The sequence below is a fragment of the Pagrus major genome, chromosome 2 (assembly GCF_040436345.1).
Source record: "Pagrus major chromosome 2, Pma_NU_1.0".
NCBI classification, from domain to species: Eukaryota; Metazoa; Chordata; class Actinopteri; order Spariformes; family Sparidae; genus Pagrus; species Pagrus major.
Genome location: NC_133216.1, coordinates 13,783,779 through 13,804,076, shown reverse-complemented (window position 1 = coordinate 13,804,076; position 20,298 = coordinate 13,783,779). Strand labels below are relative to the sequence as shown.

Here is a 20,298-nt window from a genome sequence, read left to right as displayed (position 1 = left end):
TGCTATGACACACAAGTTCACCTCCTCATCTGGCTCCTGTTTGACACCAGGCTTAGAATAACGCCCCCTCGTAGCTGGGGCTTGAAGGTCCGCTCTTACACATGGTGCCAGATGGCCAATAAATTGCCACACCTTACATGTTGTTTGATTTTATTCTTCGGACTTTTATCCTACATTTTGTATTAATATTCATGCTTCCTTTATGAAAAGTGTATGTGTGGTTATTGCATTCGTGAGCATGTACCTCACATCCGTGTTTCCTCACTGGCACACTCCGCTGAACGATCTGCAAGATTTCCTTCTGTGTTGAAACTGCCTTTTTACTCAAGCCAAGTAATTTAAAATGACAATCAAGTCTTTTTTTCTCTCTCTCTGTGGCTGTGTGATTGTGTGAACATTTGTGTGGTGTGTGTATGTGTTGGGCTTATTGGGGTGTAATTGTGCTCAATACAACTAAAAGCAGAATCGCTCCTCCAGTTCTGTCTTTTTTCTTAAAAGCACCATAAAGTTTCAAAGCTTTATAGAAGTAGAGTTTTATTAAAAGCTATAAAAAAGACTCCTAATGATACATTTCTCTATCCAGCATTCACATTACAGATGTATTACTTATTAATTGATTCATCGTGCTGTTTGACTTATTAAACGTTTCTTCTCAGTCGTGGGACAGAAAAAAAGATGGAGGGGTGGATGAAAGTTGGCTTCTGGGGAAATGGATGGTACACTCCTGCTGAATAACGGGTGCTGTGGAAAACCTGGGAGAATAACAGCAATTCAGCCCCAGTATGGAGGAACATTTTTCCTATGCTGGCTGTTTGGAGAATGAGCTGCTGGGTGGTGGGCTGCTCACCAGACCTACAGATTTGTGGAACACCTGGATATAGTGGCTTTGCTGCAGATACACACCACCCTCCACATGGCACTCAGATCACTGCAGGTGTTGCTTCTCTTCAGAGCCAGCAACTCCACACACACACTTCACAGCAGCACGCGGTTCTTCGTGTGTACTATGACCCATTTTAAGAGAGAGAGAGCTCTAGGAAGAGGTTGGAAGTGAGTGAGCGAGAGGGAGGAACTTGTCTCAACCCCTCTCATCGCCTTTGTCAGATTTAGATCATGTGACCAGTTGGCATTTGTGAGAAACCACATGCACCTGGAGTGGGGTTAAATGTCAGGCCCTCTCCCCTCCACACGCGCGTAGCCACAAATCCAACTCATACACACACATTTTCCCTCACACGTGTGTGCACGAAAGTACACACACATACACGCTTGTGCTTATACTGTAGAGGTTAGGCGGGTTTTCTCAGCTGGTGTGCCTGCAAGCTAAGTGCTGTTCCATAGGCTGAATGAGGTGAGATCTCTGTGGAAATATGAAACCTTCTAAGAGGAGGAATTAGCACTGCTGTATCCTGGAGCCATTGTTCAAACTAACTCCTAGTTTGTCAAGGAGAGAGAGAAATTCATGCACACAGAATTCCCATTTTTTAAATACACATCAAGTAAGAGTCAAAGTCCTCATTTACCTGATGTGTCAGATGGTTTGTAACACAGAACCATCTGGGAAGTCGTCCTTGGAAAATGTTTGGAAAAGGCAGACACTTTAAAAAATACTTTGTAGGTCATTGAACAAATCAGCTGTCTATCACAGTCGAGTGCATGCTAACTTCAACCAGTCAGATCAATAGTAGGAGAGCGCTACCACCAGCACCTGCTCTTCTTTCAATTAAGAAATCCTCTTCAGTTCTGATGTGACTGATGCTATAGCAGCATCTACGCTAACCTCTTGAGGAGCCGCCACTGTTGTTTTCATAAGAACAGTGGCTTCTCTCACTGGTCATCACACCTAAACCAGACCCAAGGCAGCCAGTAGTTCCTCATAGGATGCTGATAAATCCAAACTGCTGTGGTTCAGACACAAGCACATAGATTAAAGCCTGCCAGGATGGATTCTAAAGATCAAATGGTCACATGATCTTGCGAACCCATCTGCCCTGGATACCATCGTCCATGTACCCGTGTTTCTGCATATCTTCCAGGGTCTCCTGTGTATTCTGTGGCCTGGGGTCCAGACTCAGACAGAATCCTCTACACATCAGGAAGACAGCTAGTCGTCAAACCTCTGCAACCCAGCGCCAAAGTCATACAGGTACACTAACTCTGTGTTCTTTTCAGAGATAGAAATCCACATTAGTTACTCAAGATTCAAATAACTCCCAAGTTTTTAAATATTACCTTGTAACTAACCCTGTTAATGACTCAAAAGTTATGGTAGTTAGCATAAAATCAATCACAAAATTCTTTTTCCTCAATCACTTCTCAGTCATATGACCCATGCGCTCCTGATTATTGTAAAATTACTATTACTTCATTGGCTACATTTACTTTTAAGATTATAACTAATTTATTTGTACAATAGCTTCCAGGTGATATGACCTGATCATTTAACTTCAACACTGAGTATTAATAATAACTATCCTCAATAAGTGGTATAGTATATAATAGTGTATAGTCAACTAAACTTTAGTTAATAGTTATTTTACAGTTAACACTGAAATGCTTTATAAACTATTTATAAACTATATTTAAGCAATTGTTTATTGTAAACAGTTAATAAATACTGTTTAGTTCATCTATACCCATTATTTAGATGTTATACCCATTATAAAGTTACAACTGATGTTTATAAACTTTACAGTTTAATAAATGGTTTGTGAAGCATTTAATTGTTTGTTAACTGTGAAATAAATATTAACTAAAGTTTAATGAACTATAAATTTACTATTTATTAATGATGGTTGTTATAAAATGTTGCCTCTTTTTTTCAAAAATGTTTTTGGTGTATTAATTACTTTAAATTATTGTGACAGATGGGGGCAAATGAAGAAGCCCTTTTTCAAAAGTCATTGAGGGCATTCCTTATTTCATAAAAATACTTAAATAAACACTTAATATAAGTCGATTACTTCACTGAAATTTGACAATAATACAAATGATTACTTATTACTCTGAGTGCTATGGATGCCCCACAGCAATGATGCAGTAACCCCACAGTTCTGCTTAGTGTTGTAACTTTTTTGACTGAGGTTGTGGGCTCTCTTGCCTCAATCCTTATCTGCTTTGCCACCTTTATAGTTTCTAATGGGCAGTTTCTTTTCTGTTGCAGATATCTTTGTGTATTAGTTTTTATCTTGCATATTGATTTTGCCCATAATTTTATCTGACATCCCTAAGCACGTCACCTTTTCAGGTCTTTGTAAATTAAACTTAAGGGTCATCACTAGAAAGGCTAAATAAAAGGAATAAAAATACATTAGATCTGTATGTCTGTAAGTGCTTCTGCATTAAGAAGGTGCAGCACTGAGGACCTTGCACACCAGTGAGTATTTTTCTTGTTCATGTATACATTTGTTTATTATTCTTCTTGAAGCCGAAAAGCGCCTGGGACCTTAGATAAACAGTGGAGGGTTTAATGTGCGACTTCTCAACCCTTTGCTCTCTCTGTGCTATTACCACACACATGCATGAGCAGGCACAAGTACACACACACACACACAGACACACACATCCAACTTCATCACCTCTCCTCCAGACCCACTGGAGACCAACGCAGTGATGCCGTTGAACCTGTGTGGGCTCAATCTGAATGGGTCAATGTGCATCAGCCACACAGGGTTAAACATGGGTTGGACACTGCCTGGCTTGAGTGTCTTGAGGTTGTGACAAATGCAGGCTTTCTGACAAGAAACATTTTATAAACCCTTAACAGTGTGAGGGACCAAGAATACATGCCACTGTCTCTGGAGTGAATCCTGCTCATCAGTTTACTCTCTTTTTTTTTTGGACTCAGTATTTATCAGAGAGCTCTCCCACTTCTCTTCAACTAAAGGGAGAAGTTAAATATGGATGGCATCGTTCTGTTGTGTTGACCTGAAATTGTCCTTTCTCTCGTCCCTCTGTCTCTCTCTAGTGGAAGGCTCATGACGGGGTTGTGCTGAAGGTTGACTGGAATTCAGTCAATGACCTCATACTGTCGGGCGGAGAAGACTGTAAATATAAGGTGGGCAGTGTGCACTTTTAGATGTCTTGGGAGAGTGTAGAGTCCTTTTTTACCTTTCAAGCCATGTCCTCCCTCAACAGGTATGGGACAGCTTTGGCCGTCTGCTTTACTCCTCCTCGTCTCATGACTACCCGGTCACCTCTTTGTCCTGGGCACCAGATGGAGAGGTGTTTTCTGTGGGCTCCTTCAACACCCTGCGTCTCTGTGACAAGACTGGAGTAAGGAAAACCCTTTTACTCTCCATCAGTACCTTTTTATATTTGAATTGTTGCATCACATGATGACTCTCCAAATACAATTTGAAGTTATTCTATCACCACAATGGGATGTTATCACTGACAGATAAAATATTGTTCAGCCAGATGTTAGATATCTGGCACCTCTCAGACTCGATGAATTCATTTGATGATGCGTGTATAATAGAACTTGCTTCACTTGAAGCTGGACGTGGAAGTCTTTTGCCACATCAGTTGACAATCAGACAATCCAAACACAAATAATGCTTTGCACTTACAGCCAGACACTCCATTGATTTCTGATTTAACAATATCAGGTCCCCCCCATGACTCTATGTCTCTATGACAACTTTGTACTCAATCATATAAACACTGTATTTCCAATCTGGTTGGATAGCAAGTCGTAAAATAAGAAGTACTTCTGATTGGATGTACCTCCGCCCTTACTCCATGTTTGATGTAATTCTCTGAAAAAATGTCTTGTGGGTGTAACATGATATAAAAAACAAATATGTTAACATTCTGCATCCAACAAGCTAGATGACACAATCCTACACAAACAAAATGATGAATGATACCTTGCCACAAAACAAATCCCTGATCTCGATCATTTGAGTACATAGTAAGATGAAACGTTTCAGACTAAATACAGTTGAGCATTGTATTTCTGACAGCAGCTCTCTGATGTGAAGTGGGGAGAAACCATGCCCCCCCCCCCACACACACACACAAGACCTAGACAAGAACTCGAGATAAGAGTGCCTCTGAGATGCTGCGGTGGCAGTCTGTAAAAGCCGCCTGACCTCAGTTATGAGCAGCTGTTACTGACAACCTTTGCAGAAATGATGCCGCTGTAGAGTTTGAGATCCATATTGTAAGCTTTTTTGTATTTCATTCATATCTTCTAATATGACATTTATGTTGTGTAGTCAGTAGGGCACCACGATCTGGTTTAAAAAAATGGTGTTGTGATTATTTGTTGCGAGAGAGAATTATCAATCTTGCATCAAAATTTTCATTTTCACTGAAAAAATATTGGGGTCTGTACCAAAGATTTGTCGGTCCGGGAATCTCTGCAGCACTACAGTGATTAGTTATTATGCTGTTTTGTCACACATTTAACCTTTATCAAATAATTTCAGCTTCTCCAATTTGGGTATTGCACTTGACCATATTGCAGTTTTGAGCCTTAGTGGTCAGTCACGTCCTTTTCCCTGAAATGTACAGTATCTGTGTTATACTGTCAGCTTTTCCAGTGCAGTATGGTTTGCATTATGAGTCTCACTACAGGCCTCATGCTTTCTGTACATCGTTCATCTCTGTAAACCACATTAGGCTGCATGCCACATGTTCTTGTTACCTGGTGCTGATGGTAACTGGAGTTGTAATGAGAGGGGAAATGAGAGAACGATGGATGGTAATTGTTGTTTTATTATTGCTGAACGTTTGGCCAGGAACAATATTACTAGTTCCCCGCTCTGCCCTCATGGGATGTTTAGGGCTTCTTTGAGTTTACTCAGAGATGTCAGTGTATTGCTGTCTCAGACCTGTTGTAATGAAAACAAACAGCCAGGGCTGGGTTTTTGTGTGCTGATCACCAGGCATTTCATGCTCCATTTTGATTTAATTAGGATCAAATGGCTTTTCTTTTTTTTTTCTGGAGCACTAAAACAAATGGGCTGGAGAGAGGCCTGAGCCAACACACATGTCTTCTCCAGAGGGTTAAGGTGTGTGTTTGTATGCATTTCGGAGAGGTTACATTAATATAATTTGTAATGTATGAACGTCTAAAGGGAGCTTAGGGAAATCACTTATTCTTTGCTGTTACCTTTGGTTATCTGAACCAGGGAGTTTGGTAGTTTTTGGGAAAATCGCCAGATTATAGCCGCGAGCTGATGAAATCATTCACATGAAGCCAGCTTGTATCCATTTACTTCGTGTAAACAAAAATAGAAATTATTGAGCTATTAAAACTATAACAGGCAGAACTGAGTACAACTCGCTCTGTTATTTTTTTGTAATGACCCGATTCACCTTATGTCCTCCCGTTATGTGTTTGTTTACGTGGTTGGTTTGCTCCATTGTTTCGTCATTGCACCACTTGCTTTGCTGTGGTGTGTGTCTCGGTTAAGGCAGTGTGATGATGATGATAATTATGATGATTATGGTTCTGCCCTGCTCTAACTGGAGGAAGGGTATGCTTGCCTTCTCCTCCCTAAGCCCCTCAGAGACAGTGTGTACTGTAGCATGGCGTGGGAGGCTTACTCAAGAAGAGGATGGGGGGGGGGTGAAACGGAGAGAAAACGAGTTTAGAAAAAGAAAATCCCCCTCAAAGGTCACTCCATCTGAGTCGCATTCTATGTGTGAATTCAAGACACTCAAGCATCAAGTTTGAGAAAGTTCAATTTGCATTCGTATGCACGCTGCACATTAACTGTAAGCATGTGAGGTTACTACAAATACAGAAACCGTTAACTAATAACAAGCTGTACCTGTGTTGTTGCTGTGGTTTGTTTGCCCTGCAGTAAGGGTTAAGCAGCGCGAAGAGCCTTTTCAGTTACTAGCGTGACTAATGGGAAGGAGTTTCATTCTGTATCTGCTACAATGAAACCTTGCACTTTAACGTATTGCTGCTGGCTCAGCAGGATCAGCCCCGTGCATTTAACCCCTTCACCCCCCGTCCAGCTCAGCTCTCCTCTCGCCCTAAACTCTCAACTCTCTCCTACTCTTTTCCCTTTTCCTCTGCATTTTCTCCCTCCTCGCACCACAGGGCAGATGTAGCGTGTTACCCCCCCATTATCACCGTGCAGGGAAGGGGAACGCACACACACACATACACACGCACAAAGTTAACTTCTTCAAGGCTAAAGTACTGGGAAAGACTAGTCGTGTAGTTCCAGCAAGCCACCCCATGGACTGAACACAAAGTTTGTTTTTCCATAAAGCATCAACATGTAGTTATTATTGAATACATTATTGAATTATTAATACACATTTACTTATTTTAGTTGCATTTTTGTTGCTTTTGGAGTTCTTGTGTGTACAGTACATTTTCTCTCCACAGGAGCTTTAACAGGACACAACGCACAAAGAGGTTCACTGTCCCTTTTACAAGATTTGGGAGAGACAATAAGTCAGTGTCTGTCTGTGTGCCTGCCATGGTATATGCATGTGCCCACATGCCTGTGTGTGTCTGTGTGTGTGCGTGTGTGTGTGCAACCATTGCCGTGCAAATGTGCCTGCGAGACAGCAGTCTATTTACGAGGCGCTGCAGCTGGTGTCTAGCGTCTGGACCCTGTCACGATCCCTGACACTGTCACTGGCTAACAAGTAGGACTCATTGTGCCAGGCGAGCACCCTCTCGCTTCTATTTCTCCGCCTCTCCCCCTTGCCTCCCCCTTTTCTTCCCTGTGCTTGTTTTTTTCTCTCTCCACTGTACACCCGTGCTCACATACATAAATGTAATAGCTGCTTGGTTTTGCTTTTCTAATTCCTGCACAATGTTTGATTTCTTTCTCCTCTTTTAAAACGTTCATGGGTTAGAAATCATGGTGTTTATGCTACTTAAGTTCTGCAGATTTTCTTTGGTCAGTGTTTGAGAAACTTAATGATAAATGAAGAGAAAATGTTCTTACAGGACAGACAGACATAGTCCCAGGAGCGGATAGAAGTACAGTGTTTTGTTTGCCTGGGTCCAGACTTTTGAATCCATCCGCTCCATTTGGCATTGTGACATAGAACTGTGGTTTCTCATCTGAAAAGCAGACGATCCAATGAGCGCCGCGGGGGGACTAACATTCAGCCAATCAGCACCACAGGCAGCTCAAACGCCGTTGTCAAGCTGCTGTCAAGCGTTTTTTTAAGCTGTGTGCCAGAACGAAGATGGAGTGATAACAACAATGGCGGCCGCTATTGACGAGATAGATGGTGCTGTTTCATAGACGCCATCAATATCGCTTCTCAATATCACCGAATCATTTGTTTTGCTCACTCTGCTCCACTCTTAAAACCCCGGCAAAACCAGTATGTTGGCATGGCTATGCATCAGCGTAAAATGACGTTATAGTTAGGCAGATATGTTGGTTTCTTTGGATTGGTTAAGGAAAATTGGGCCTCCCACCTACATGGAAATCAGTTGGTTGAAGCTGATTGAAGGAGTTTAACGAGTTAACAATTCAGTCAGATGTCAGGTAAGTGTTTTGTTCAAGGACACATAAACATGGCTGAATCTTGTAATCAAGAGGGGTTAAACAAAGCTTCAGGGCCAGATTTCATAGTTATTTCATCATTCTTTTCAGGCATCCAAAACGAAAACATCCCTCAGTTAAAATAATTAATGCCTCCGCCGCACCTTGCTAAATCAAGTCACATTATGATTTGGAAAAAGTTGAGCCTTTTGCCAGTCTGGCCTCATTTAAATGATGAATAATGACGTTGGCCTTTGACCCAGCCCTCATTGAACTTAGTGATCACTACTGCCCCCCCTTACCTTTAACTGAGGTCTTACTGAAGACGTGACCCTGCCACGATCCAGGTTCCTGTCACACTCCTACTGATAAGCCAGTGTACATCTTTTTTATTCCCCTCTCTTCTCCACCCTTTCATCTTTCTACTCCCCCATTTTCATGTTATTTGTTTAACCACAGGCAACCTAGTTCAGATCATCAGATCACTTAAATGTTAGCCTCAGACTGAGCCCTGTTCTATACCAACATCCTTGTTATTTGTAATAGCTAAAATGTTTGCGTCCTCAGGGTGTACTTGTTTCCAGTCGTCCTTCCACAATGTCATAACAGCTGTCACCCTCACGCAGTTTTGGGAGATGAGTAGTCATAAATCATGTATCAAAGTTACAGTACATAATGAGAGCATTGTTTAAGACTTGTGTTAGTTAAAGAGTAAAACCACTGGTATCTACTTGTGGATGCTGCCTGTTAGTTCATACAATCATAACAATCAATGATTTATTATCTTTAGCTGTAATTTTCTGCGAGCTCCACTGTCTTTGAAAAACCCTCCTTATTCCCTTATCTATCTATCCATCCTGAGTACTTTGTGCCAGTACATTGCTCTAAAAGCTATTCTGTATGAACTTAAGTGGGAGATAGAGCAACATCAATTTTTTCCCTCTTTATCTGTGAGATACAAGCACACTTTCCTTTTTAAAGAGGGAATTCTCCTGTTTTGAGGATAAGTGTAAATCTCTCTCTATCTTTCCTCCTGTTTGCTGCTCATGCCTCCCTCCTCCCTGTGTCAGGGTGTGTTGGACTACCTCGTGCTTATCAGTGCTTTCCCCCCCGCTTGGCTCCCTTTCCCTCCTGGGCCCTCTTTACCTCCCTTTTTTCTGGGTGAGTCCGGGGGGGTCCCCTTAGGCTCTTTGTGAGCCTTGCTCAGCATTGCCACTCTGGGAATGGGTCCATGTCCAGCTGGAATCACCATTGCCTCTCTCTCTCTTTCTCCTCCCTTCCCTCTATAACGTGCAGCCTCATTCTCTATAGGATCTTTGTCTGCCATCCTTATAGCTGCCAACCATTATTTTCTCTCAGAGAGTCTATCACTCTTGACTGTCGGTTAGTCTGCCAGTCTTCTTGTTGTCTTTTTTTTATTCTTTTATTAGCTGCAGACTCTCCTTCTCTATGACATGCCACCCTCTCCCTAATTGCCAGACTTCAGGCTTCCCTGAGTCCCTCCAGCAGTTCCCCCCCTCTATCACTGGGGAGCATATACCTGAGCCTGTGCTGGCAGTTTGCTGCCAACCACTGGCCGGCCAACATCTGGAAATTGCCGCTGCTGGAAGAGAATAAAACGGCCCAGAGTTCTGGTCCTGATCGTGAACCACTGTTAGTGGAGCATGAAAAGGCAAAAGAAACCACTGTAGATTTATTAGACTGCAGGCCTTTATCTGCTTTCATCACATGAGAAGGGGACTTTTACGTACAACATAGTTCAGATGGAGAAAAATGTCACTGCAAAAGAAAGGAAAGGCAGCAGAGGTAGGAGAGACGGACACACACACACACACACACACACGGCGGATAGTGGGTGGAAAAAACAGCAGAGGGGAAAAGAAGATGAAAAGTAAGTCAAAGTGAAATTATTGGCATGAGTCTGACTAAGAAGGAGCATGTGCACATGAGAAAAGATGGTGACCGAGTGTTTGAAAAAAGACGAGTGAGTTTGAGAGTGTGAGTGTGTCAGAGAGAGAGAGAGAGCAAGAGCGAGGGAGCATTGTCAAACAAAGAGAGTCCTGAGTCAGCACCAGAGCAGTTTTCTCCCCAGGCAACTGGGCAGGGCTACTCCTCTCTCTCTCTCTCTCTCTCTCTCTCTCTCTCTCTCTCTCTCTCTCTCTCTCTCTCTCTCTCTCTCTCTCTCTCACCACTTGCTCTACCCCTCCCTCCCTCCCCTTACAAATCTGTGCTTTTGCATGCTATTTCTTGCTCTCTGCACTCTTCCTCTGTGTTCTCTCTCGCTGTCGTAAGCCCGCTCCCTGCGTACACTGTGAACTAGTGGTAGAAAGAGACCACAAGTTCTGAAAAAGGCCAACTGGGGTCTATATCGCCCTTCAGAGCTCTCTTCCTCCACCGTTTTCTCTCCTGTTTTCACAGGAATAACTTTACCAGTTCCTTTAATCTCATTTTGATGAGGTTACCAGGCACATTGAAGACCCAGTTTAGAGTGTGTGAGATGCAGGACTTACATGTAGAGTTAATCTATCATCCTGAGGAGCTCATTAGTTTCACTACCAAAATGCGAGGATAATGGTTTCTCCTTTGTATTCCAGGTCCTTTGTGCCGAACAGGCTTTGGTTTTCTGTGTTGCTGAACTTATTCTGGCACACTCTGTGGAACAGTGTATACTAAGGTCGTTCTTGCAGATGATTGACCCCAATTTTTTAGTGTGTGTGTGTGTGTGTGTGTGTGTGTGTGTGTGTGTGTGTGTGTGTGTGTGTGTGTGTGTGTGTGTGTGTGTGAGAGAGAGAGGGAGAGGAGCCGGTGCCTGTGTGCGTAAAGTGGGTTAGAGTAAAAGGCACTTGTTGACATGGTAATACTTTTACACCTCTCCAGAGTTCGGCTAAAGGCTTGCCTTGTTGGAAACCAAAAAGGAGGGGAGCACGAAAAAGAGCTGAGAAAAGAGAGCAGTTGGGGTGGGGGGCGGGGTAGTGTGGAACTGTCCAATATATCCTGTAAAGTTGGCCTAGGCAGTGAGGCTTGGAGGATTGGTCTCCATAAAAGACGGTGGTTTCTCTTTCCCTCAAGTTTTTCTCTCTCTCTTTCTCGCTCTCTCGCTCTGCTCTTGTCCCTCTCCCTTTTTTTTCGTTACTTCTCCACCCCTCCATCCTTCCCTCCCCCACGGCTGGAGTAACGTATGACAGTGAGACAGTGCCCTGCCAGCCCCTCTGGCAGAGTCATCATTCTTAGCAGCACTAAATCACTACCTCCACTAGCTAGACAAACATGTCACACTCGCAGAGAGAAAGGAGCAGAAAGAGGGATAAAACTGTAGAAGGAGCGCGGGTGATACTGAGTGACGAAGGGAGCAAATAAAGGGCTTCGGTGGTGCACACAAATAAGCGAAAGCAGAGCATGTGTGTAACTGGGGTATCACTTCAAGCTTAACTGCCAACCCAGAGTTCATTAATGGTTGTTATTGAGGACTAGGGCTGGGCTGGAGGCAGTGGACCAAGGTCCAGAAAAGGATGATTTGAAAGGGTTTAATTTTGGCTGCACCCTGGGGTTCCTCCCCCCTTTCTGCTGGCTTCCTCAGACATCAGAATGGTGCTAAGCTTTGACGTTGACTAATTTATTGGCTGGCTCCTTTTATTTGGTATAATTTGTGTGCCTCATTTGTAGGGCTGCACAATTAATCAAAACATTATTGAAATCGCAGTACCATACAGCAAAAGTGCGATATCTGAATGTTCTGCAATCTTTTGATAAAGGTAAAATGTGTGACAAAACAGCATTTTTTTTTACCACATAAGTTCTATGATACCAGTGTGCCCAGATATTATCCAACATCTTTGATATTTACGATCTAAAATCTGGATGATTACATCTGTACTCTCCCTAGCTGGACCACAAGAACCAATGAAAAAGGCATCCTGGAGGTGATGCACATTCTAGCCCTTGAGGCTAATGTTAGCTAGCATGCTAATGTTGACAGAAACCTAAAAGCTCACCTCCAGTTCTTGCTGAAGAATAGAAAACCTGTGTTGACCATGTTCCCCACCCATCCAGACTCGTTTAACCCTCTGCTTTTGTTTTTCTCTTGCTGCCACGTGTTATTACAGCAAATTGTTGCACCACACTAATCTCCATTTTATTTATGTCTGCTTCCCCACGAGATAATGTGAGATGATGCATGCTCCCTCTGGTAGGATAACTGTATTTGTACTGTGTGATGTGCCATTATTGTAAAATCTTTTAGTGTGTGTATGTCTAAGATTAGCAAGAAGCCAACCTGTGGAGTTTCTTCTGACACGATTTTAAAAGAGGTTAGGACTGTAAAAGTCCAGCTTCAGTCTGCAGAGCTATGAAGCCAAAGCATCAAAACCGAGCCCCCGATGCTGCACTGAGTGGTTTTGGCTGTTTATTCAGATGTATTAATTTTGAACATGTCGCGTCCCCAATTGCACTGAATCTGGCACTGCACTTCCTAGGATCCCCAGCAACGCACCTGCCTCGTGTGAAGTAGATCAAGTGAAAGGTTTTTGGGATATTCGAAGCACAGACAGACAGACAGACAGACTCCTTGCTTCATAGTTAGGTAGATAGACGACCTAGCCAAGATGTAAGCATGACATTTAGAGCCGTTATCAACAGGTATTGCATAACCCTTTGAGGAGCAGTTTAGAGGCACGCTTGTCAGTGTCTTCCAAAATAAACTCTTTGCGTCTGTAGGGATCCCATAGAACGTTGTCTCGGCTCATTGACTAAAATTGTCAAACCCTTCAACCTGTGTGGATGCCATTAGATGAACTAAGTGATTCAGTGTATTCAAGACCAGCCATCAGTGCTGTAGTAGGTCCACTTGAGGGCTTATGTGTTTGTAGCATGCCAAAACACAGTCAAATACCAAAATTACCTGTGTGCGTGCGTGCGTGCGTGCGTGCGTGCGTGCGTGCATGCGTGTGTGTGTGTGTGTGTGTGTGTGTGTGTTTGCAAGCGCATGTGTGCATAGTTGGTGCTAATAGAATTCTGCTGTCCAGCTCACAGCTGTGTCCTGCTGATGAGTCCCAGGAGGCCTCAGCATATGTCTATGGTTACTATGTTGAGGCTCCAGCATGAAACCATGTGTAGATCATTACTCTCTCTCTCTCTCTCTCTCTCTCTCTCTCTCTCTCTCTCTCTCTCTCTCTCTCTCTCTCTCTCTCTCTCTCTCTCTCTCTCTCAATATCTTCCAGTTTTTCTTGCACCCCCCCTCACTCACCCGCCCCTCTCTCCCGTTTCCCCTCGCTCTGCCAAAGCTCCAACTTGTGCCACTCTACACTCGTCCCAGGCTCGGCCTCTGTATCTCTTTAGCCGAGCCAAGTGGGTATTTCAATACAGAGATTTGCAGAGCTCCTCTCACTGGCCTATGTTTAGAAATGCGCTTATATGATAGCTATAGTTATTGTGTGTTATTGCCGAGTCAGGGAATGTAAATGACTTATTGTGCAGCAGGCAGAGAAAACGCTTTAAGTGCTGGTAAGTTCACTTAGTGTATAATGGGTACTTCAACAGTTGGAAATGTGCTGTGTTACAGGCCATAACTCTATAATACTAAAAAGAAATGAGATTCCATTTCATTGTTATCTTACACTGAACATTACGTATTATTTTTACACACACATTTGTGCAGACGCACACAGTTCCTTTGTACAACAGTTAGACTGAGAAGATGACTTTGGGGGAATAAAACCCACATAGTACACAAATGTGTACTGTGTCTGGGGACGTTATTGTTGAAGTCAAGGAGTTATTTTGTTTGACATGTGCCTCAAACCTCAGGAACTTCAACAAGTTGAATTTTCAGTAATTTTGCAAGTAGAGCTGCAAAAATTAGTAAATTGAATGATAATTCAGGTAAACGTAAATGAGACCATCTGTTTTTGATAATCGATTTATGGTTTAAGTCATTTTTCAAGCAAAAATGTCAAACATTTGCTGGTTCCAGCTCCTTAAATTTAAGGATTTGCTGCTTTTCTTTGTCATCTATGATAGTTAATGAAGACTACAGACAGAGACAGGATGCTGCATCAGAAAAAAACTATGAACTGATTAGTCATGAAAATAACTGGGAGATTAATCGATAATGAGAAGAATCATAAGTTGTAGCCCTAATGGCAAGTGCAGCCTCACAAATTCCATAAAGAAAAGCTTTTTGCTTATTTTTTTAAAAACGTTCCTCAGGTAATGCATCAAGGGTTAAAGGTTGAGTTCAAACTTGCATCTCCCATCACAATAAATGTCTTGTGTAGAGTTGCATTTAGACCTGAGGCTTGTATCTTGGTGGTCAACGCCTCCCAGGTGATATGTGAGTGTTGACTGTGTGTGTGTGTGTGTGTGTGTGTGTGTAGCTGAGACTACACTGTGTCATGGAACATTTGAAAGCAGCTCTTTTACAGGCCTGAGACCTCATTCGCTTTGATAGTATGTAACTCGATACAGCCGAGTCAGCTTTATTACAAAGTACAACGCATTAGATGCTCCTCATTTTCCTCCCAAAGAGCATGTTGATAATTTACCTTAGCAGCTGTCTGTGAAAAATGAAAAATGATTTATCATCAAGTACTTGCAATACATGGGTGTTTGGCAGTTGAGAAACAATGTAACTCCATGGTTAAATATAGAATTAACTAACAGGTAGTTTATTTCATTGTAACATCATCATCTCTAGAAAAGGTGTTGTGATTTGGATCATGTAGTCCCTTCTAGAGGCCCATTCTCAGCCACACATAGGTCTGACCTGTCCTGGACTTGGGCCCAGCTCGTTCTTATCCTAATAGTAACCCCATCCCCCATGGAGGGGTCAGTGCAAGCTGACATTTACAAGGCCTCCTAATCTGCTGAGAGATTGATGAACCCTCATCCAAAACCACCTCCTCCTTTCCTCAAAACAAACATCTTGTTTTTAGTTTCACTCTCAAACACTATTTTCATCTTACAAGAGACAATCTTTTGTTTTGAAGAGTAGATTTGTTGCAGCATTTTCATACATGTGCTGTGTGTATGTTTGTATGTATGTATGTATGTTTGTCTTCTTTATGGCTAGATGCTTGCCTGTATATGTCTAGTGTCCAATACACTCAGACACGTGTGTTGTGTTTATTATGTGCAGGGAGTTACACTCTGTACCTGCACTGCCAGGTCCTGTCCTGCACACAGACACACAGGCAAACTGAAGCCAGCTGGCTTTGCAGCGAGTCTGCCATCTGTTCTGATTTATGTAAGACTGTTAACCCTGGACTAGGTTGGCCCCCACTAGCCCACTAGCACAGTGATAAACTAATAGAGAAGGGGCTTTTTGTGGCTGTATTTCTTATGTAATAAGGAGATTAACAAATACTTTTACTACTTTGAGAAAAAATTGCATTTTTTTGTTAAAAACTGTTGTGACTTAACAGTGGCGACACACACAGAGTGATGAAAAAGTACACAAAAGTCATACTTGAGTCAAATAGGTATACTGTGTTAAAATAGTACTTTGGTAAAGTGAAAATCACCCATACAACTAGTACTTGAGTAAAAGCAGCTGATATTAAACATACTTAAGTATCAAATGTAATTTTTTGGCAATAAATGTAGTTAATGGTGCATTATGTAGTTTTGGGCAAGAAATTTTAATCAGAAGTGAAAGAACTTCACTGACTGACTTTTTTTTTATGCCTAAACAAACTAAATAAACAACCTCTCTTTGTTTTCATGACTGAATAAACAAACTGATCTTAAAGGACAACACATCTTCATACTGTTTTACTTTGTTTATATGTGGCGGACCCTGCCACCTTTCTAGCTTCAAACAGTGTTCTGGGGACCTTATTTTCCTCTGAGAACAGCTTGTTTATTCAGTCATGGAAAAATTAAATATTTCTGAGTTTGTATCATTACCTCATTAATATTGTGGGTTAAAATTCTGAGTTAGAATTTCATCTCCAAATGAAATAGTGCCCAAAAGTACAAGTTAAAGTAAGTTATACATATATTTACTTATACTTATCTGGCAGATTATTGGATACGACTATCAGCATTTTTCTCATGACTAGAATCAGTGTTTCTTTAATCAGATTGCGGATAAAATATATTAATTTAAAAATATGCTACTTTGGCTCTGATGCAGCAATCTGCAAAGTAACTAGTAACTAAAGTTAACCAGATGTTGTGGAGTAAAAAGTATAAAAAAAATATTTACCTCCAAAATGAAGTGGAGTGGAAGAATTAAGTATGGGAGAAAACTGGAAATGCTCAAATACCTCAAAATTTTACTTAAGTACAGTCCTTGAGTAAATGCACTTAGTTACATTCCATCACTGTCAAACATAGGGCTTAACAATAATATCTTTTCAATACTTTTCAGTTCTTGTCAGCAATATACATTCAAAGTACTAAATATGAACTGCATGTACAGTGTGTTCATTTTTCCATACCAAGGCCCAGCAGTGCCGTAGCTGCATAAAATGCAGGTTTTTAACAGGGTCACAGACTCAGGTTGACCCATTAACACTAATGGCTGTTTCAAGCTTTTCCTAGGTGCTTGCTTCAGTGTGACAGGACTGTCAGAGATAAAGGGCTAGAAAAGCACAGAGAGTCTGGAAATCTCATGCCCCCACTCTGATTAGCATGTTGTTGACTTGCATTAGGGTTGGGGGGGAGCAGAGAGCGGTCAGGGCAGACATATTTAATGCTTGTGAAGTAATGGGGCTGAATCAGCAGATAGCTCCACTGGGAGCCATTAGTCCAGACATGTGTCATTAACCCTTTCCCTGGCCCGAGCTCCACCCCCGCCCACCCCCACTCCTCTCAGCCCGGGCCACAAAAACCAGAGCGCTGTTTCAGGTAGTGCAGATAGAGAGAGGGGGAGGGGTAAACTTATGGCACAGATACACACTTTTATTTTCTCCTTTGACTTTGTTTTTTAATATTTTCCCTGCTCCACTCTCAGTCGGTATTCTTCTTTTTTGGTGCATTGTTTTCACTTTTTTGATTTTTTCGTGCATGTTGTTACAGTCAGTGTTTCATTTTTGATCGAGTTAAGGCGGATATCATCTATGGTCTGCGTCATGTCAGATAAAATGGATTCAAATAAAGTTCTACCTAGAAACTTCTCAAATCACTAGTGCAGCATAATCAGCATCTTTGCTATCCAGCCGCATGTGCAATATGTTCCAAACACTCATATTTTGGCCCAATCTGTCTAAATACAGTACACAGCTTTCATCTGTAGTTGGCAATTGAAGTTGCCCGTGACAACCAGGAACAACTTACCATGCAAGGTACAAACTTGATACTTCAATTTCTTTTTTATATGTTCTCCCTGACATGAAAAGTTGTCTCTGACCAACATAATTCAAGCTGAACACAGCTGCTTTTGTGTGTGGAAAGTACAAAACTTTTAACTTTCAACAGCCACTTTTTTAAGTCTATAGGGAAGAAGTATTTTGTACTAAATAGATGGATGTTGAGGTGATATTTTTTTTTTTAAAAAAAAAGCAAGAAACAACTGAAAAAAATGTGGAGTTGTTGAGTCGTACCTACATAGAGAGGCAGAGGGTGCCTTTTGTAACAGGCTTGTTATAATTTCGGGGGGTTCTCAGAATAAGAACGTTGCCTTTGAGCTAACGTAACCTTTTCACAGGCCTCCCCATGTTGGCTGCGGCTGCAGGGCAACAATAGAGAAAAGGGGCAGGCCCACAACACCTGCCAGTCTTAATGGTAAACATATGTTGAGAAATGCGGAGAGAGTGAGGAGGAGGAAGGGAGGAGGGAGAGGGCAGGCGTACTCCTTAAAGAGGCTCTGAAGAGGCTGTGCATTCGCAGATTGGCTGTGTTTTTTTGAGTGCGTGCGTGCGTGCGTGCATGCATACGTCTGTGTGTGTGCAAATGTGCCACCGTCTGCAGAACTGTCAGCATGTCGGTGTGGGCCTGGGGTAGGTTGCATGCTACATGCCAGGGTCTGTGGATCATCACATCATAGGTCTGCTCCTGTAGCAAAAGAGATCCCGATAGTAACACCGCCAGCCAAATACGGTGAAGGATGGTGGATGGTAGAGCAGCGTTATTGAATTATTCTGTGAAGGGTACTACAACATCCCACAGGGTCATTTTTACCAGTTCAGCCCTCCAGGGTTTGTCACCTACATGCAACTAACGTCTGTGCGTCTGAGTCACATTAACACACACATGTCAACACACACAGGATGCATGTGTGGGTGTTTTGCTTGGTGCTCAAAGTGATCATTGCAAGTGTTAGACTACCAGCCTTGGTCTCCTGCCATGTCTTTGACACAAGTACATGTGTGGGCGTGTGTGCGTGTTTGTGTCTGCATTGTGTGGTGTTTACCTAGACTTACATGCACAGCCATGCATTGCTGCTTTACTGTATGTACGTTCTGCGTGTATAAGCTCATTGTAAGTTTGAGGCCCCCCTTCTCCCACAGAGCTCAGCTGAGAACTACACGTCATGTCTGCCACCTTCTCTCTGGCCACAAAGCTGCCCATTATGGACAGACAGGGTTCAGTGACCAGAGCGTGGACTCCTGCTAAACTAGATGAAGGCCCAGACCCACCTACGACTTCCTACTTGTCCCTCCTAAATCTTAATTTTGGCCTTTATACATTCTCTCTGCATGTCTTCTCACCCCTTTCTTCTTCCTGTATGATATATCTCTGCACTAATCTCAAATCTCTTTCCAGTCTTGTCCAGTAGGGTTCTTAATATCCAGTACAGTTCCACCCCTTTTGGCTGCGATAAAACCAGTTGCCAAATCTACTACCACTGAGGTTCACCTCCCACTGCTGGGCTCCTCTTTCCACGTCTCCTCCATCTCTTTTATCCCTTTAATAGTCCACTCTCACTCCAGCCACCTTCTCTTTGCCAGCCCCACATCCTTTTTAAATCTGAAAGCACCAGTCTGGCTCTGTAGTGTGAGAATGAAGAGAATGATGACATATGTGTGCTTAGACTATATAGCAGAAAAGTGCTCATTATAGATGCCAATCACACAATGCATATGCTGTTATGTGTGTGTAATCAGACAATATTGCTACCATAAAATAGCTTTTTAATCAGTGGTCTAAATGCAGTCTCAAATTGTATTTGGCTACACTGAAACAAAATAATTATCGTAAGATGTTAAATATGAAAGACAGAGTAGAGCTGCAACACTTTGCTGATTATTCAAATAATTGATTACATTAAAATTAATTGACAACTATTTTGATAGTTGATTATTCATTTCAGTCATTTTTCAATCAAAAATATCAAACATTTGCTGGTTGCAGCTTCTTAAATGTAAGGATGTGCTGCTTTTCTTTGTCATTAGGGCACAGCCATCTTACATTTCTATGTATGTTACTTTACGTACAATTATTTTAATTATCTGCTAATCTGCCAGTTATTTCCAAGATTAATCATTTAGTCTATGAAATGTCAAAGAATGTCCATCATAATTCCCTTGAGTCCAAAGTGATGTGATCAAATTGCTGCTTTTTTACAACCACCAGTCCAAAACCCAAAGACTCTTCATTTACTAGATGACGAATCTGAAAACGGTGAACAAAAGACAAAAGAAGAAGTTTAAAGATGTCACTTTGGAATCCAGGGAAATTATGACGACATTTTTTTGACATTTTATAGACTAAACAATTAATTGAGTAATCTTGAAAATAATTGGCAGATTTACCAATAATGAAAATAATCATACAAATGTAACAAAACTAAACTGTGCCTGTCATGTGCCTACAAGATGATTGCTGTAATGCAATCCATCATAGTGTGGAATGTCAATTTGTCTTAAATTCTTATTTT

At 41.9% G+C, this 20,298-nt stretch overlaps 1 protein-coding gene across 1 annotated transcript in view; it reads left to right on the top strand.

The window, feature by feature from the left end:
* ift80 (intraflagellar transport 80 homolog (Chlamydomonas)) overlaps positions 1–20,298 on the top strand; it is a 40,015-nt gene that overhangs the window by 4,930 nt on the left and 14,787 nt on the right. Inside the window, exons 6-8 of the mRNA XM_073482482.1 lie at positions 2,037–2,146; positions 3,968–4,057; positions 4,138–4,275. Coding sequence (XP_073338583.1) covers positions 2,037–2,146; positions 3,968–4,057; positions 4,138–4,275 — 338 coding nt within the window. The remainder of the gene's footprint in view (positions 1–2,036; positions 2,147–3,967; positions 4,058–4,137; positions 4,276–20,298) is intronic.